Below are 18,986 nucleotides of genomic sequence, written 5' to 3'. Positions count from 1 at the left end.
GCACTCTCCTCACTGGAGCCAGCCAGCAGTGGCCAGCCCGGGGACGGGGCCAGCCAGCCCAAACCTCGGAGTGGCGACCTGGTGGCCAGGGGCAAGTGCAGTGCCTGCGGCTCCTTCCTTGGTGCTGCTGCTGGCCAGGGCACGGACACACCAGCGGCCACCAGCATGGCTGAAAGCAGCCCCACGGCACAAGGAAGCGTCCCAGGGGATAGTGGGGGGCTGAGCACTGCCCGGCCAGAGCCCAAAACCAGGGCTCTGGGCCCCCGGGGGTCCCCGCTGTGGATCCTCCCCTCCCGACAGCGCATCCACACCGAGAAGATCAAGGAGACATACATTGGGGATGTCACCTACATCGATGACGTGGACTCAGCCCTGGAGAGCACTGACACCTCTGACAGCTGCCGAACAGACAGTGAGGAGGCAGGACCCTGCAACCCTCACTTGCAGGGGCACCGGGACCCTCGGCTGAGGGGTCACAGGGTTCCCCGTGCCACCCCGCAGCCAGAGGCAAGGGCCGGGAAGGAGATGTGTGTGGCTGGCGGTGGCCCCCGTGGAGGGGATGGGGGCTCAGGTGGCACCACAAGCCGGACAGGGGCTGTTTGCCTCCCACCACTGGGGAGAGCTGGCAGCCAGGAGGAGGAGGAGGACACTCTCTGGCATGTGGGGGGCAGCGAGGGGGTGGGAAACACCGCTCGTCCTCTGCAGCAGCCCAGTGAGCCCCCGGATCCCTCCTTGCAGCCAGGAGCTGGCACTCCAACTCCAGGCACCCACTTCCCCGCTCCCCCCCCAACCAAAAAGGCCTGCTCCCAGGTGCCTTGCAGGAAAGCACTCTTCTCCGGTGGCAGCCGCCGGGCATCGAATCAAGCAGCCCGGGCCCCGGAGCCTGAGGGTGGGAGCACTGCATCCCCCCAGCCCAGGGGCACAGCAGGGTCGGGGGGGCAGCGGCGTCCCTGCAGCCCCAGGTGGCTCCCCGGGAGCCCCCTCCGTGCCTTGTCCACCAACAATTGCAACAACACCCACGGGCAGGACCCTCTGGGTACGGGCAGAGGTAAGAGACCTGTGCACAGGGGTGCCTGGGAGGGTCCTCAACGAGGCAGAGATGTGACGATCTCACTGCGGTTACAGAGGCACCGTCTCACCCCACCGTCACCCCTGCACCCCAGGAGGCTGCTCGTCCCCCCAGGGAAGCTACCAGGACACCCGGAGCGCAGCATCACCCGCCCGGGAGCGCAGCACAGGGGTGAGTGTGAGCGAGGGGCTGCCAGCGTCCTGCACCGCGCAGTGGGTGCTGCGTCCCTGAGCATCCCTCCTCAGCGCAGCAGGATGCTGCTGGGCTGAGCCCGCCTGGGGCTTCCCGGTGCGACTCAGTGGCACCAAAACCCTCTCAGAAACTGCAGTCTGGCACTGACAGTTTTGCCTGTGTGTTCAAGTGGGTTTGGGGGAGCAGTGTTTCACCCTGCATCTGGTTCCACCGGGGGCGTTGCAGCAAATGTGATGGTGGATGCCCCTGCAGCTTGGCGCTAGGATTTTTCCTCTGGGGAAAAAATCAGCTGCTAAATGCTGCCAGCTCCGGAGCTGCCTTGGGGCTCACCAAACACAAACCCCCTGGACCCGCACTGGGGCACAGTGTGTCTCAGCCTGGCAGGAGGGTTCACAGGCAGTGCTGTGTCTTTCAAGCCCCTTGGCAGAGTGTGATCACCAGGCATTGAGCCAGGCGGGGCTGGAAGGTGTTAAACCCCTGCAATTAGGGTGTAAATGGGTAGGGAGCCCTTCAGGTTGCTGGGTTACTTCTGCAGGGAGGTGGCTGCACCCCGATCTCACCATGCACCCCAGTCTCACCGTGCTGTGGCTCTTAAGGCTGCAAAGGCAGGTGCAGGATGCATCCCCAGCCCCGAGAAAGCTGCTGGTCCTGCTCCCCCCCAGCCAGGAACAGGGTGGATGACTATCGCCCCTCTCCACACAGGGAGCTGGGGCAGCCTGTGAGCCGCAAGGGCAGCAGCGCTTCAGCCTCGGGGCTGAAGAAGCTCCTGTGCAGCCTGAGCCAGAGCACGAAGCAGCGCCTGGGCCGCTTCCGCTGCTACAGTATGGAGCAGCTGCCAGCCCCTGGCGGCACCCCCCCGGACAGCCCCGGCATGAAGAAGTCACCCTCCCTGCAGTCCCTGCACCTGGTGAGCTTGAAATGTCACCACAGTCGGTGGGTCCTGCTGGGGAAGGGGTGCTGGGCTGGGGTGAAGCATTACTGAGCATCGCTTTATGGCCCCAGAGCTACAGCAGAGGGGAGGTCATGGGAGCATGTGCCAGCCCAGGTTTGAAAAGCCCGGAGCCAAATGGGGAGTGGAAGGGTGTAGAAGAGAGCAAGGCAGGGGTGGAAGAGCAGATTTTTGGGAGGAGAGATGATGGGGTAATTTGGTTGGGGGTTGTGGCCTGTGCATCTCTGCAGCGAGGCGCCTCCTGAAGAAGCCTTGCTCCTTGCTTGGGTGTCCCTGCCCAGGGCTTATCCCTCCTCCCTGGTGGTTTGGGGAGGGCTCCGGCGGCGTCGCAGGTGGCATGGGCTGCCCCCTACTCCCTCAGCATGTCGGTGGGTAGAGGGCTGCAGCGCTTTAGGTGTTTGTGGTTGTCCCCAGCTTAGCGGAACGCTTTTTCCCCAGGTGTCACCCTTCTGCCAGCCCCGAAAAGCCACTTCCATCCAGAGCCTGGACCCGCTCCTGGGTAAAGCACCCCGTGCCAGCACCTACCTCCTGCCCCAGACTGTGGCTGACAGGTAGGACAGGGCCCAGCACATCCCAGCTGTGCCTGGGAAGGCTGTTTGGGGTGCTTAGCCCTATCACCAGTCACCCAGTGGCTTCCCGGAGTCCCTGCTCACCGTGTCTCCCCTCTCCCCACAGGAAGGGGGGCTCGGGGCCGCGGCGCTCGCTTAGCGTGGAGGACATTGGGGCGCCTGGCCGGCTGCGTGCAGTGGGGCGCGTGGTGGAGGTATTCCCTGACGGCACCAGCCAGCTGGAGCTGCAGCGACCCCCCCATGGCGCCTTTGGGTTTTATGTCACCTCCGGGCATGGTCGGCCTGACACAGGTACGGTGGGGACATCCCAACGTGCATCCCCCATGTGTAGGGGAAGCATGGCACAGCAGGCCCCTCCGCAGTGGCTCTGGTCTCTCCCCAGGAGCGAGCCTGGGAACAGGTGGAGGGTGGCTGCTCCATCACGGCTGAGCCCCAAAGGGGTGACAGTGGTGGAGGAGGGATGCTGCCATGTGTGGCTTTGGCCCAGGACATGCGGCCCATCCTGAAGGCCATTTATAGTGAATTTGTTGCCATGCACAGGCCCAGCATGCAGGGCTGGAGGGGCTCACTCACCCCGTCCCTCTTTGCAGGTGTCTACGTGCAGGAGATGGCGGACGCCGGCACGGCCAAGCTGTACGCGGGGCTCCTGGGCGTTGGGGATGAGATCCTGCAGGTCAACGGGGTGGCTGTCTCAGGGCTGGGGCTGCCCCGCATCCACGAGCTGCTGCGCCGGGCGGACACCCTGACCCTCCGCGTGCTCCGGCACCGCCCAGCACCCCGGTAGCCCTGGTACGGCTCCCAGGGAGGACAATGTCCCACCGATGTCCCGGGATGCTGCAAGACGGTGCCAGAACCTGCCCCGCTCCAGTGCAATGCTTGGCCCCCCGTGAGGCAGAGCGGGACCAAGGACCCCCGTGTCCAGCATCTCCAGGAGCTGCTCCAAGTGTGGGGCCAGGGGACAGCCCAGCCCTGCTGTTGAGCTGGGGTGTGTGTGGGGGTCTGTCCTGCTGGGCACCAGGGTGGGGACACTGTCTCCTTGCACCCCCGAGAGATGCAGGGTTCCCTGCCACCACTGGAAGCCTGCACCCGCAGGCTGGCAGGTTCCTTTTAAATTATTTCAAACAAAAAAAAAAATATACGTATGTGATCACAAAACATGGTGCCCTTGGCTTGCAGGTGGCATGGAGGGGCTGGGGTGTGGCACTTGGCCATTGGGACATGACATGCCCCAGCCCCGGGGGTCGTGGGGCCGCTGGCAGCTGCAGGAGCATGTGGGTGCCTTCACACGGGGCTGAGCCCCCGGGGCTGCTGTAACTGCGGTGGGGGGCTTGTCCAGGGCGCTAAACACACGTCCTGGCTGTGGGGTGGCAGGGGGTGCACAGCGCACGGGGCAGAACTGGGATGCTGTCAGCTGAGGAGCCCAAGCTCTGGTGTGTGGGGTGAGGAAATGGGGATGGGGCAGGGGACCCTCATGGGGCGAATGCTCCCCAGAAAGCTGGGGGGGGCTCTACCCATTGCCACCCACAGGCACCCTGTTTTGGGGGGGAGGCCTCTGGATGGGCCCAGGGTGTTCACTGGCTGCTTTCTCATGGCCCAGTTGCTCTACCAGCTACCTCCTGCCCCTCTTGTGGTGCTGGGGGGGAGTCCTGGGCAGGTAGATGGGGTGTTTGGCCACCTGCAGCGCTCCTCGAAGGGCAAAACAACCCCATTCCCCAGTGGGCGGCACGGTGGGGAGCACAGGGTGATGGGGCCGCTCTCTTCCTGCCAGCACTGCCAGGATTGCTAATTAGAGGAGTCTGCGCTCTTGCTGCCTGGTTTTTTTTTTTTTTCCATCCACGGAAAGGGAAACTCGTGCCGGGGTGGCTGCACAGGGACAAGCCTCTCTGGGGAGCAGAGAAGACACGGCAGCAGTGGCTGCCCTCTGCATGGCGGCACCCCCACATCTGGGCAGCAGCTGCCCACAGCAGAGAGGACCCCAGAAACCACAGCAGCTGCTTAGGCCTTAAAAGCCAGGAGGGTGATGCCTGGCTGATGCTGGTGGGACCTTTTTCACCACTATCTGGTGCCAGGAGACCCTCAACTTGTCACTGCGAGAACGAGCGGTGATCTGTGCTGTGCCACGCTGGGCAGCAGCACTGCATTTATTTAGTGTTAAGGGGAGAGGCATCACCAACAACAGAAAAAGCAAATGTACACAGGAGAAGGGACCGAAGACAGCCTGGTGGCTTGCGGTGATGCCAGCAGCTGGGCCACCCTCCGGCAGCATGCCGGACTAGCAATGCAGCGGTCCCACACAGAGCACCGGGAGCCTTTCCTGGAGGATGCACAACCATGCTGAAAATAACGCAGGGATCGGAGGTGTGCGAATACCGGCCACTGGCCAGCACCCTGCTTGGACTCACACTCCCGGGAACCTGCTCTGTACTAAGCCCCAGGAGCCACGCAGACATTGAGGGAGCCAGCCTTGGGAAGGAGGCACCGCGTATTTCTTACAGCGTAACCAAAAGAAAATAAGAATGAAGAGCAACTGCTGAAATAATTGGCAGGGGTCGGCGCTAAGGGTGCGTGTGCGTTAGTGACAAGAGTCTCTGCCCAGACCTAGCGGGGCAGCTTGGTCTCGCCCCAGGCAGAAGGCACGGTGCTGTCAGCGCCCCGCGCCTGCGGGGAGGACAGGGGGGAGTCACGCAGCCACTTGAAGGAAGCCACAAACCCGCCGGGGAGGAGTGTTCAGTCCAGGCTAAGCATCCTGGAGGTAAAGCCGTCTGGCAGTGAGCTTCCTGCTCAGGGAGGATGATTTTCAGGGGTGATTTGCAATTTCAGCAGAAGCCTTAGCATCAACACCAATTAAATTTCTCCCCCAGCCCCATCTGAGACCCAGATGGGAGGCGTAAGCCAGCCTGTCCTGAGTCTTTTGGTGTTTGCAACTTAAATACAGGAGCAGACTTTAGTAAGAAACCAGTTCTGCTTTCCTGAAGAGTCACTCCACATCCTGCAATCAGTGTCTGCAGCACGAACCCCCCTCATGCCTGCATTTCTCCCCAGTGATACTGCCAGGGTGGGCTTTCTGCACCACATATGGGTATTGACTACCCGGCTAACTCCTAATCCACTGTATGAGGGACACAACTAGGCTATCTGACACCGCTGAGACAACTCGTGTGACAAACAACTCCGAGGTAACAAAAGGGCTGGGAAGTCATACAGAAACGTGATCTAGCTTTGAATCTCCTGCCTTTTGGTTGCTCACAATGGAGGTGTCCAAAAAATAGCTGTTGGGAAAAATTAAGACATCCTATTTACAAGTTCATATGCACTTAAAATACATAATTGAGCCCCATTCCTTGGATAATGCATGTCATGCACCCACAGTGAGAACATGGCTCGAACGGTCATCAAAAAAATCTTCAAAGTTTTTTTTTTTCCTTAAAAAAAATAAGTTATTTTAGACCTGACAAATCACTTGCCAAAGGGAAGCAGCTGTTAAACAGAAGCAGTTACTCAGTTATACAAGGGCAAAGAAAGCATCAGTCAATGAGCTTGAGAGGCTTGTATAACAACAGAGGCAATTTTAAAAGCTTTAAGAAACTCACTCTCCGGCTGATGGTTTTGTTTGCCAACTTTCAGCGTGCATTAACCCAAGTTTAAAGCTCTGGGGCTTCTATTTGTGGCAGGCTGGCCGACGGCAGGACTCTGCACCGGAGGGCTCACCCGCCTGTAAGCTCCTGCCAAGGGGTGGTGGATGCGGATGCTCTGCTGCAGATTCACCCTGGGGTCTCAGCAAGATGAAGGCAGCGGGGGGGGGCGGGGGGAATGCGGCCGGGGCTCCCCTCCCTCGCTGTGGCTGCGTGGGGTTTCACACCACCACTCCTCCCAGTAATGCTTTTTTGGCTGGCAAACCCCCGCGGGCTGGCAATGTGGTTTGTAATGCTCAGTGAATTAATTAATTCCTCACCCTCCCCGGGCATGTCCTCCCCAGGGCTCGTTGCTGCGTGTCCGTGTCCGCATCCGACCTCCAGCAGCTCCGGACCGCTGCAACCAGCTCCTACCTGCACGGGGTGGAAGCGCAGGGGTAAGTCCCCCTCCAAGCTGCCCAGCTCCGGACCTGGAGCCCAGGTCAGGTTGGCGCCGCACTGGGGGAGAAGGCAGCTCCAGTCTTCTACCCCCTCTCCCCAAGGCCAGGTGAGACACAGGTGGGGCCAAGCCGTGATCCTCAGAGGAGAACGGCGAGAGCTGGGTGTGGGTCTTCTTGCCGGGGATCTCTGTGGGCGGACGGAAACGGTGAGAGTTTCATTTCCCCGTGCTACGGGGGCAAGGAGGTGGGGAGGGGGCGTCTAAGGAAGTTCAGTCCATCACAGGACAAAAAACAGGATGAGCACCACCAGCAAGATGACAAAGAGGACGATAATTGCACACCACTGCCGTCGATCTGGAAGGAAAAGGAAGCATCAGTCTTCCTGCTTTAACAGGGAAGGAAAATCGGGTGAGAGTTTTTCTTTGCTTTACTGGTAGGAGCCCAATCTGAGCTTAAAGAATCCATAAAAAGCCAAAGCAGCAGCTCCTTTGGCAGCGTGCCCCACTGCAGCCCACAAGGCAACAGCGTTTCTCCTCCAGGAATACATCTGGTTTTGGGGACAGCTGCGGGAATTCTTGAGACTTCTCCCCAACTAAGTTCAAACAGATTTGATAAAGCCGGTTCAAAAGCAATCAGGAGGAACAGACAGCTGCTGTGTGTTGCTGCTTGTTCATGGAGTAAACCGTTTGCTAGCAGAACAAGGGGTCTGGTGAAAGCTGCCCGGAAGAGCTCTGTCAGGAGGAGCTTGTGACAGCTACCCTGAGGAGAGAGCCAGGATTGAGGCTTCCCTTGGACATCCTTACACCTCGCTGGCCCCAGGCATGCTCTGCAGGAGCTCGATGCTGCATCGCCTCAAAGTGGCTACCTGTCAGTGGCCAGAGAAGGCCCCTGTGAGACAATGGTGCAGCAGCAGGGCCAGGGCTGCTGACACCCCCCAACTTCTGGGCACAGCAGCTCCTCTGGGAAGAGCCCTCTGGTCAGCCCTGGCACATGAGATGGCAGGGATAGCAGAAATGCTTTCACAACTCTCAGAAGCACTCTGCAATGATCAAAGTGTTTTTTTCCAGAGGAAAGGGGAGATACACAAGGTTTGCTGGTGGTCGTGCTGCCACCAGGCTACTGGTGACCCAAAAAGCACTGTCAGCACTCTAAATGGTCTCTCTAGGGCTGTATTTCTACCACCTCAGAAATCCCCCAGCCAGCCCAATTTTGCAGAGCAGGAACACATCTCCAAACTTGCTGCTGCCTCCACAAGCTACCCGAGCACCCACGGGAGAGGGATAACAGAGGAAGCAACCGCCGGGCACACTGCCAGCACTCGGAGAGGCAAGCCATGGCAGGGGGACTTCCCAGCAGGCACGCCGGGCTTCCTGTTTGCTCTGCCCGCGGCACCCCGCCAGCCCACCCACTGCAGGCACAGCCTTATAAGGACTTTTCTCGTGGGTTCAGCCTCCCCCAGACACAGAAATCGCCTTTTTCATCCATCAGCTGAGAGATCTATTGGGCCTGCCCGTCGCCAGCAGCATGAGAGAAGGTCAGATTTGGGAAGGAGCTTGCTGCGGGCAAGCGTTTGGTGCAGGGGGAAGCCACACACAGGTGGCGAGTGTTTTATGGCACCTTGAAAGCTTTTGTTATGCAGGCAGTCTGAGAAACTGCAGCAGTGCAGGAGGCTGCAGAGCTTCCCCTACTACTGTCGAGAGGGGGATTTTCCCACCGCAGCAGTAACAGCATAAATAGAAAGGCATCTGTAAATAAAACAAAGGCAAAGGACGGGCTGCAGAGCAGTGTCTGGGCAGGAGCAGCTGCAGGGCTTGGAAGTCTTCCCCCTCTTTCAAAAACCAAGAGAGCTGCTGCCTCCCCTCTGCTCGGGCCTGGCCAGGCTGTCGGTGAGTGGGAGCATGAAGCATCCCAGCCTGAAGATCTGAGGGCTTGTCTCTCCCTCTCCAGGACTAGATCCCACTTCCCAGGACCTACCGCTTGTCATGTGAGATACTTTGGCGAGCTTCTTCATGACATTATCAAGCCGTGACTGAGTGCTGTCTAACTCGTGGGAGAAGTCATCCAGCATCCTGGGGACAGAGAAGCACAGCACCCATCAGCAAGCAGTGCTTCCCTGAATTCAGGATTCCTCAGCGCCTGCACACACGCTGGTCAAAACCCCAATGTGATTAGCGTGTCACACCTGGTGGAGAAACGCCAGCACAGCCTGGTCTCCTTGAAAGTACCCAAGGAGGGGGAAAAAAGCCCTACTGAAGCAGCAGCTCTGCTTTGGTGGAGAGTGGGAAGTCATTTAGGACTCCTGTTGGACTGGTCCCCCCTGCGTGTTCACGGCTGAGCTCTATGCACCCCTGCTAGGTGAGGAGTGGGGTTTTTCCTCTTGTTAAAGAGGAAGGTTTCATTTATGATCTGTGATTAGCAGAGACCAGTTAGATAGATCTAGGTGCTAGCTTGCACTTTAAATCCCTTTTCTTGTTCAGGGCTTGCTGTTGAAGCTAAAATCTTGTTCCAGCCACCTATCAAGCAGGAACGAGGTTTGAAATTGCTTTTAAGGTGCTTTTTAAGCTCTGCCTGGAAGTTACCCCTCTACTTCCTCCACACAATGACTGTAATGAATCTGAAAGCCTTCCTGAAGCTGTGCTTTGTCAATGCCAAGAGCCCATTTGAAAAGAAATGAGCAAATCCAGAATCAAGGTACCAATCCAACTTTCTCCAGCCAGTGAGATTTTAAAGCTTAATATATTTAAAAGGACAGCTTCCCTCATTTGTTCTAGGACCCTTGTTAAACCTTTCATTCAGTGGGGAAAAAAAAGTTGTAAAGAATACATTGCAGTAGTTATCTGCTGCTGTCTAGCAAGCACTGATGGCTTACGTGATGGTATCGAAACAGACACACCACACCGACTGTCTTCAGTGAGAGCAGAAGACTCTCAGGCTTCAAGGCTTTGTACAGGAGATGTGTTTAAAGTTCCTCCTCTCCATCAAAGACAAGGGACATGCCCCTCCAGACTCCTACCAGCCAAACAAGGAGGGCTTTTAAGCACAAAACCTTCAAGCCTCTCTGCAAGTGGTAGCTGTTAGCCTGCATACTGGAAACTTTATGGGCTTGTTTGCAAAGGGGAACTGGGAAAAAATCTGATTTATATGCAAATGATGGATGCAAATTACTTTGTGAGCTACCCTTTAACCCTTTGCATGGGTGAGGGTTATTTTTAGCTTAAACTATGAATAGCAGCTCTGTGCTGCATGTCTCAGAGCAGTGAGGCAGAGCTGAAAGCTCCCAGGTCAAGCTGTTTTCCAGGGTCAGCACAAAACCCTGTGGAGTGTGAAAGTACCCAGTATCCCCATTACACAGCACCTCCCTCCCTCATGCCTTTGGTACTGCTGGCTGGCTGAAACCAGGGAGCTCACTGCATGCCTTAGGGAGAGTGTATAAATAGGAGAGATGGGAAGGTAAACCAGCAGCTAAGCCTGCCCTAGGTGCTGGCTTTCAAACCAGCAACGGTTGGATTGCTGCAGGCTGCAGTAAGAAATGCTTTCCACTGCTTAAAATCAAAGTCTGGCTAGGAGCAGCTGCCTGACGGACTAGGAAATTCAAGGCCCTAACAGGGGCAGAGATATGTGTGCAAGGACCTCCAGCTGTGTTGGAGCCAGCCCCATGCTGGGTTTTCCGTGCTGCATCTCACACTTACACTGCTTGTTCCTCCAGCTCACCGCCAATGCGCTGGGACATGTTCTTCAGCACCCCAATGCTGCCAGAGACCAGCTCCAACTGCTCATCTTGCTGCTCCACAATCAACTGGGGCCAAAGAGAAGGGAAACGCAATTACAGGTCTGCTGCCTCCTGCAGCTGGGTTGGAGCCAGCTGATCCCATGGACAGACACACGCTGCTAAACCAACATCAGCTGCAGGAGCCTGGGCACAGATCTAAACCATCAGGAATGAGGACCACATTTCTAAGAAATGCTGGGGAAGTGACAGCCACAGGAGAGCCTCCTGGGCATGTCATCCCTGCAGCACAGCAGGCTGCAGTCTCCGGAGAGCCCTGCAAATCCAGCGTCAGCTCAGCCATGCCCCCTCCCTTCCGTGCCATACCCACCACTAAAACAACTCTTGGAAACCACAGGGGCTAGTCGTCAAAACCTCCGCAAGCCCCCCCTGTCTGCAGTGGGCACCATGGAGCCACACTGATGCTGTGCCTGGGAAATGCAACCTGGAATGTGCGGCAGCTAGCAAGGGGTTAATGGCAGTAAAAGGCTGTTGCAGCTTCCACAGCTGAAAATAGCAAGCCTGGCTTCAAAAGTGCCAAATAGGTCTGATGATGTTTTAAGTAATTTTCAGAGCACAGTCACGCTAAGGATTACGCTAAGGATTATGTTTACCCTCATTACCTATTTCTGAATCTATTTATCTTCCTGGAGTCACTAAGTAAAACTGCAGGGCGGCATCATGGGACAGGAGCTTTACCAAAGTTTGCCACCTCCAAAAAGCTCCGTGTTTAAAGGCCCACGTTTGGGTGGGCTGCTGTATGCAGGTCTGCATGCTGCCTGAGCACTTCTCCAGACAAACTCCCCCAGCAGTGGGAAAACAACTCGCCAGGGGTTCGGCAAAGCCCACGCACAGGCTTTCTCACGAAGCTTGTGTTGACAAAGGCAGGAAAAGGAAGCAGGCATGTGCTCCTGCTCCTAGCCCTGTTCTGATGCAGATGCACACAAACAACAGCAAACATCAGCTCATTTTTTAACCAGGGGAAGTTGCATAAGAGAAACAGGCTCTTTTCTGTTTGCGATGTTTCTACTCTTCCAAGGATTTCAGCAACTGATGTCGTATTAAAGCTTAGCGTGCTACATCTTCCAGATCTTGTTTGCCTTCTATACAGAGCAGAAGACCCAAACCTCGAGGGTTAAAAACTCCGTGCCAGGTGCATCCAAAGCTGTATGTTTGTACAGGAAATGCATGCATGGGTATATGCTGCAAGCAAAGAGGAGTGCTGTCAGGCTCCCAGATCCAGACTAGCCAAGGACTAGATATGGTTTTTGGCTCTTGCAGCCTGCACCTCATCCCCCCAGCACCCATCTGGCAAGCAAAACTATTTAGCTAGTCCTCATGGTGCCAGTTGTTGCCTTACCTGTTGTTGAGCTTGCTGCTCCTCGATGAAGTGTGAATTTGCTAAGTGCAGCTCCCGGTCCAGACGGCTGTATTTGTCAGGTCCAGTGCTCCAACTCTGACTCCCGCTTTCTCCCAGGAGCACCTAAAGAGATGCAGAGAGCCCTTAGCAACACCCTTGTGTCTGCTCACAGCCTGTATACAGGGTGTTATGGGAAGGCAGACAAGGCAATGCTCCTGTACACATATACAGCACCCTTGTCCTCCTGCTCTACTGCTACTCAGCCAGAGTGCTGTCACAATCTAAAACAATACAATCCCAGAACACCAGCCTGGGAAGTCTCTGCAGCTTGATATTGCAGATCTGCCCCTCCAGCAGCAGGAGAGCTGGAGTACAACCAACAGACGGTGTATGCAGGCAGTCTGCACAGCACAAAGGACTAGCAAAGGTCTAAGAGGCAGCATTGTGTGGACATGTAAGCTGGGAAGTATCCAGCTATATTGTGTTAACAGACATATAGCTCGAACTGAATGTTGTGCTACGGACAGGGTCTTAAGAGGGTCTGGATAAAGTGCTTAACCAGTGCAATATATAACCACAGCAGGGTTGTATATTCATAGTCTTTGATTCAGGCTACCTCTTCCTCCAGCGTACCGTACAGTTGCCAGCATACAAGATTACACTTGCTACCTGCTCTACAACCTTAATGGAGAAGCTTGCACAAAAACAGCAGAGATGTGGCTTTCCGGCTGAGTAAGTCTGGTCCCTGGAAAGGATACAACATGAGCAATGAATGCTGGAGAATGAACATGGTCCGCAGGTGAGGCGCTGCACCCTGCAGCAGGATGGATGGGTGAAGGAGCTCTGCCCACTAGCGACAAAGCAAGGCCAACTCGTAACGAGACTGATCATGGGCAGGACAATGACTATTTGTGAAGAGCAGCAAGATGATGACCAGGCTGCTCCAGCAGGCTAAAAAAAAAAGATGGTCGCTACAGTTCATCTGCCTTACAAGGCTCAAGGAGGGATGAGGAAAGCCGACGGACCAACCACGCAGGAAGCTGGCAGACATCTGGCTTTGTCTGCCCCGGAGACACTGAGCAAGCTCCTGGTCCTCTCCAGTTCATGGGAAGCAAGCGCAGCTATCGTTTATTTAATGTGATGCACTAGTTTTGCTGCAGCTTCAACACAAAGGCCTCTGTTTGCCAGCCTTTGTCTGTGAGGGTCAGGAACCTGCCTCTCAGATGCAGAGGCATGCTGGAAAAGCTGCTACAGCCCAGCCCAAGCTTCACAGTCTGAAGCTGAAGGGCTGGGGAAGGGAGAGGAAGACGGCAAACGGAAGTCAGTTTTCCTGACCAGATGTCGCCATGCTCACTGGGCCATATGGTCTCCTGCAGCTAGCAGGAACTTCACGCAGGAGAAAGCAGCAAAACACAGACAGCTACAGACTTGTTTGAGCAGGGATGTAAGGGACTTTGCTTCTTCAAGCGTTTGCCAAGCATGTCAATTTACCCCATAACAAGCTCAGGAATCAGCTCTGTGCTTCTCTGTAGCTTGTTGCAGTTTGTAATTTTTGCCACAAGTGGTATGATAGGTGCAGTCAGATAAGTTCCTTGTGCGAAGTGTACACCAGCTTTTACTGAGGCAGCTCTGAGATCTCCTTACAGCCGCCCCCATCAGCTGAGAAGGAGCACAAGCCACATCTATTCCTTAGATTACAAGTGCAGACAACCTGAGACTCCTTGAGCTTCTTCCATGGCTAACTATTATGAGGCAGTTGTGTGAAAGGATATTGCAGCATCTTAGCTCCAAAACACATCAGAGCGCAGAATTACACAAGGATTCTGAGTCTGTTCCCCCTGAGGAGGAGGGAGATTCCCCTTTCCACGGGATGACGCAACACCAACAGTTGTACACAACCATATCTGAAGACAAAGACAGATGGCAAATGCTGACTTATTGCTTTTAGAGACAGGCTTGGAAGAGGAAGGCAGCATCGTGCCTGCTAGAACCAGCTCTCTCAATCAGCAAAACAGACACAGTTCAAACACACAGCTTTGCTGCAGCATGCAAGCCTCCTCCCAGAACAAAGGTTTTTAAGGGGATGAACTACAGACAACATATATATTGTAATTACAGCTTTTACACAGCTTCGATCAAAGCTATATGCTCTACCTTACAATGTGGGGCCTTGAAGTAAGTGAAAATTGAAGTTCCAGCTAGCACATACCTTAAGACACCAGCTGCCAGAGCTGATAAATCCTCCTCACTCCTTAAAGTACCAAACAGCTACTGCATTCACTTAACTTGCCTGTTTCTGGTTCTTACCTGCCTGTTCTTCCTTTCAGCCAGTGCTTGCATGGAGGAGTTTGACATCTGATCCTTCATTTCCTGTTCGTTCAAGGAAAGAAGTATGTGAGCATTGGATTTGAGGTGACAGGCAGTTTCACGGTGCTACAGGGCTGTCTATAACCAGCAAGGCTTCTTTAGGGGGAGTGAGAGAAGGGAGATTTTCTTTGAAAATGTACAATTCTGAAGAGCCTGGAAGGCTTCATCACAGTTCATAATACACACAGTTACTAATACTAGAACTGACAGTAATGGGATATATTTTGAAAATATTCCTTATTTACCACTCATTTTGCTCCACTACAGCCTAAAACACTTTGATTTGTATATTAATGTTCCCACTGACAGACTGCAAGGAAGAGTCAGGCTCTTCAAGGTCTTGGAGGGCTGTAACCCCCTGCACTTCATTCCCAGTTGCATCTGGTTTTATACTGTGGAGGATAAGTTTCCTGTCCTGTGGCCATCCTCTCTGACCATGCCGCTGTTTTCTCTTTTAACAATTAAGTTTTGCTGTCAAGTTCCTGTAGAAGATCACTAGCCACAGAAGGGTCCCCATCACAGCATAGTCCATTTTTTATAGGGTAGATTAGCAAGTAGTCAATATGATCTAGCAGGGGTTGATCCACCAGCCCAGTTCTGATGTCACCAGAACATTTAGGTAAGTTTAGCTGTTCAAAGATATACAATATGTCACCTAAGAGCACCAGATCCTGCTCGGTTACTTGGCACCGGCTAATGCTCATGCATCACGAATTCCCCCGTGGCAACTGGAAGTCAGCTGCATAATGCCACTAAGAAATTTCATTTAACAGTAAAAGATGTGGCTCCAAAACCCATTAGCCAGCAGTTTTCAGCCAGAAAAAGAGGACCATAGAGCAGGCTTGCCTGATCCTGTTTGGGAGTGGACTACACCGAGGACAAGGCAGCAAGCACATGTCTGCTACCTGGGGCCAGCGCAGTTTCAGCATCAGTTCCCAGGCAGCAGGCTTTAGGAACTGTGTCCAGACTGCAGGACTGCAGGTAGAGTAAGAAGCTTGCTGCTAGCCACAGCAATGCATTGGTGAAGCAGGAACATAAGAGGCATGAGGCGCAGCAGAAACTAAGCTATGCTCAGTGTAGCTATTAATAGGGAGAAAATTTCCTAACTAGCAGCTTGTTACCAGGCAGTGGAGGCTTTTGGGAAGATGTTTCTTCTTTATTTATTACCACCAAGTTGTTAAAATCCTCCTTTTGCTTCTGAAGTGTGAGCTTAAACTAAAAAAAAAACCTCTTCTCAAAGTTAAAAATAAATCTAGTGGTTGTTTGGACTGTTTTGTATGGGTAGGAAGTTCAAGTCAGTACGTCAATAACATTAGGCTTTAACCATCTGTCAAAGTGGACTCTCTGTTTTTGAGAGTCCAAAAGCACAGGACAGTTGTGATTTCCTTCAATGCTGAACGGAGGCTCCCGCCTCGCAGCAGGGTCTTTACTCTTCCTTCCCAGTTTCTATAGGTTCCCAGGCTCGCTGTTGCAAGAGAGGTGTGAAGACTTAAAGGGACAGCAGCAGAAAAGGAGGGTATGCCATGAGATACCTGCACCCCCACAGCCCCAAACCCATCTGGGCATCCCCAGGAGGGAGCACACAGAGAAGAGGAGGACTGAGAGAGACCAGGTAGCAGGTTTATTCTCTTCTCTCCACTTCAGCACAGAAATGACCACAAGCTTTCCTTTTATTTAACCACCTCATCACTCCCTCTGCCTTCTCCACGCTTTCATCGTAAGCCCATGTTCCTTACCCTGACCACCTGCCGCGTGCTCGTGATGAAGGCTTTCCTGATACTCAGCTCCGTGGCATCGAGGTTGAATTTCCGTGGGTTTGCCTCAACGATGCGTAGGCGGCGAGTCAAGGAGATGTCGTTAACAGCGTTGGGTAGGCACACAAATACACAAACCCCAAGCACGCCACAGCGGGGGTCTACCAAGCGTCCACTGCGCTGTGCCTTTTCCCAAAATTTGATTAGCCAAGTACAAAACACTGGAGGAAAAAACAGCCACGGCAGGAACATACTGTGCAGTACAGGCACCAGTGTGAGGTTTTTCCTCTTGCAATTTTTTGGTTCTCTGATACTGCGCAGCACTTTCGGGAGTGCTCAGATGAACACAAGGGAAAAGAAATATTTCTGGAAGACAGCCTAGAGTACGACTGACTACACAGAAATCCAAATTCATACAACACAATAGGCTTTCTAGAACAAAGCATCTTAGAATATACCTTGTCAAAAGGAAAACAAAAAGGCAAAAGGAAAATCCTTTTGCTGAACACGTTTGTCTTAATTTCTCATTTGCAGTTTGAGAAAAGCCAACATAAATGCAAAATTCAATCCCGAGTAGTCCTGATTTCTATAAAAAGTAACTCCTGGCAAGCACTGGTACTCAGCTATTTAGTCCAACTCAGGAACTGCACACCCTTACGTCCATAGGACCACAGAAAGGATATTAATTGTTTCATCCAAGTCTTCCAGGTCCCACTCGATGCTCCGCAGGTTGTTCCTGAGTTCATTAGTGGTCCAGTCAATTTCTTCTCTTGTGGCAATGGAGGGATCTTGTAAGAGCTCTGTCCACCTCTGGAAGAGCCCCTGGGCGGTGTTCACAGCCTTCTGCACCTCCCTGCAGCCAGGGTGATCAGAGAGAAGTGCAGGGATTATCATCACACCAGGACAGCCCTGAGTCCAGCTAAGCAGGGAAGAACAGCTTTCTTCCAAACACCACTCCTTCACACAATTTTTAGTTTATTTTGTAAAATAAGGATTTGCCCTACTCCCTGGATAATCCTGTCTCTTGTTGCGGCACAAAATGCTGAGCAGCAACAATTTGCAGGTCAGCTATTAATCAAAGGACCTGGTTTTTTATGGGAGGTTTTGTCGAGTGTCATGCAGGCAAGCCAGGGCAGAGTGTCTGAACAAGGCAGCTCTTTGGCAATTAATGTTCTGCATTCCTCTCAACAGCTTTCCTCTGTATGTAAGATACCCCAAGGGTACACAGAATTACAGGAACTGTCCCCACAATACAGCCAGGCAGACTCTTGAGTTCAGCACTGTTTACTTTAATTCAGCATTTAAAAAATACACAGCTCTACTGGCTTAGGGAACAGAAGTCTTTTCTGCTGCTCTAAGCTTTTTGGAGATGAGTGCATTCACAGCATGGGAAGGCAGGCCTTGCTGACAGCACTGAACACTGCTTTGATCATTTGGGGCAAGTGGGTCTGCAAGTTTGGGTCATGGTCTATCAGTGTGGTTATCTGTATTTACAAACTCTGCGATCCTGGGCTGTGAAGCGCTCCCCCAGGTTCATGGGGAGCTGGGATGAGGGGTGCAGCCAAGACCAGACTTTGCTGGTGTGAAAGGGGGCCACCATGAGCCCAAGAGCTTGCACACAGCATCCACATAAGATGCAGGTGTTTATCGCCAGTAAAGGTAAGCAGGTTATCAGTGGGGGAATCCCAGGACAGATGAACTGAGCCCACACCCTGCAGGGGTGCCAGAACTGCAGTTTCTCTTTACTTTATACCGTGGCCTTAAGTACTCAACATTGTTGTCTAAGCTGCAGTCTCTCGGCACCCTGACACGCATCCTTCCACTTCTCGCACACCCACAGCTCCAAGTCTGCCACATCTAGTGCCCTAAAGTCAGCAGCCTGCACCGAGGATCTGGAACTTCATTCCCTCTACTACTTGCTAGCAAAAGTCTTAAGTTTTCTTCCATCTGGGCACACTTGGGAAAGTACCCACAAACAGGAATTTAAAGCAGAGCTGGATGTCCTCTGATGGGAGGAGTTACAAACTTCAGAAAAGCTAACTAAACACAATGTGGACAGCCTCCACCAGCCCCTTCCACCCCAACTGGTCGGGTAATTAATGCTGGGAGTGGCAGCACATCCCCTCTCCCCTCCCAGCCCTTCCCAGAACAGCATGGGAACCTCTCCGGAAAATTTCACAAGACGTTTACTCCCCACCCATGGCAACTCGTATTTTTTCCCCTTAGCATCAGTTCAACCTGGCAGAGAGATTCTCTTTCCCTGGCTGCACGAGCATCCCTTCCCACACCTCCTGTGCTCACATGCTTTTCCCACAGCTCCCCTATGACCACCTCCACTGCTCCTGAGGGCTGTTTCACTGCGATATGAGGCAGGCGACCAGCCGGTAGGAAAAGCTGAAGCTGGCCCCAGGGTAGTTTTTTAGAGACTAAGGTGGTTTCACGGTATTAATTACAATTTTCCTTTCCTGCTGCTTAGACTGCCTTTGGTTTGCGCTCGCCTTTGTTCAGGCACTTCTCTGTTTGCTTCCTCTCAGGGCCACTGTCCACACTCCAGCTTCTTCTCCAGCTTGGTCCCTGCTCTTCTCCATCCTTCCGCCTGGACACCACGGCCCTGGCCTCCTGGGGATACCACCCACGAGCCAGCCCGCCCGGCTTTGCCTGCTGCAGGGCGACATTTCCCAAGCCGCTGCCACCTCTATCCGACGGCCGGCGGGGACATCCGGGCAGGCTGTCCCCAAGCCGGGCCAGCGTGCCGGCGGCCGCACCTGCAGCTAAGGCAACTCTGCACCTCCCGCTCCCCCGCCCACCCCTGTACCCGGGGCCGCACCTAGAGCTGGGGTGTCCTTGGCCCGCAGAACGGGGACCACTTCTCGCTGAGAGGCCCGGGC

At 54.0% G+C, this 18,986-nt stretch overlaps 2 protein-coding genes across 2 annotated transcripts in view; one reads left to right on the top strand and one right to left on the bottom strand.

Moving 5' to 3' along the window:
* The window catches only part of KIAA1614 (KIAA1614 ortholog), an 8,439-nt gene extending 4,537 nt beyond the window's left edge, over positions 1–3,902 (top strand). The window contains exons 6-11 of the mRNA XM_026853394.1: positions 15–1,048; positions 1,126–1,240; positions 1,964–2,168; positions 2,649–2,761; positions 2,886–3,070; positions 3,370–3,902. Of these exons, the coding sequence (XP_026709195.1) occupies positions 15–1,048; positions 1,126–1,240; positions 1,964–2,168; positions 2,649–2,761; positions 2,886–3,070; positions 3,370–3,563 (1,846 nt within the window). The 3' untranslated portion in view covers positions 3,564–3,902. The remainder of the gene's footprint in view (positions 1–14; positions 1,049–1,125; positions 1,241–1,963; positions 2,169–2,648; positions 2,762–2,885; positions 3,071–3,369) is intronic.
* A 978-nt stretch (positions 3,903–4,880) lies between these two features.
* Positions 4,881–16,992, bottom strand: STX6 (syntaxin 6). Its single transcript, XM_026853444.1, has 7 exons — positions 16,782–16,992; positions 16,081–16,175; positions 14,285–14,347; positions 11,978–12,100; positions 10,541–10,647; positions 8,826–8,920; positions 4,881–7,205 (listed from the first exon to the last, which is right to left on the bottom strand). The coding sequence occupies exons 1-7, from the start codon at positions 16,990–16,992 to the stop codon at positions 7,129–7,131; spliced, it is 771 nt and encodes a 256-aa protein (XP_026709245.1). The 3' UTR covers positions 4,881–7,128.
* Between the last annotated feature and the right edge of the window lie 1,994 nt (positions 16,993–18,986).

The sequence above is a fragment of the Athene cunicularia genome (assembly GCF_003259725.1).
Source record: "Athene cunicularia isolate RWA chromosome 8 unlocalized genomic scaffold, athCun1 chr8_part1, whole genome shotgun sequence".
Classification (NCBI taxonomy): domain Eukaryota; kingdom Metazoa; phylum Chordata; class Aves; order Strigiformes; family Strigidae; genus Athene; species Athene cunicularia.
The sequence above is the reverse complement of the archived record's forward strand: the minus strand, read 5'-3'. Positions and strand labels throughout refer to the sequence as shown.

Coding starts and splice junctions, on each gene's coding strand:
- STX6 (XM_026853444.1), bottom strand. CDS start 16,992: ATGATAATCCCTGCACTTCTCTCTGATCACCCTGGCTGCAGGGAGGTG. Junction 12,101..14,284: donor CTGAAAGGAAGAACAGGCAG/GTAAGAACCAGA, acceptor GCATCTCTTTAG/GTGCTCCTGGGAGAAAGCGG. Junction 7,206..8,825: donor AGTATCTCACATGACAAGCG/GTAGGTCCTGGG, acceptor TTTTCCTTCCAG/ATCGACGGCAGTGGTGTGCA.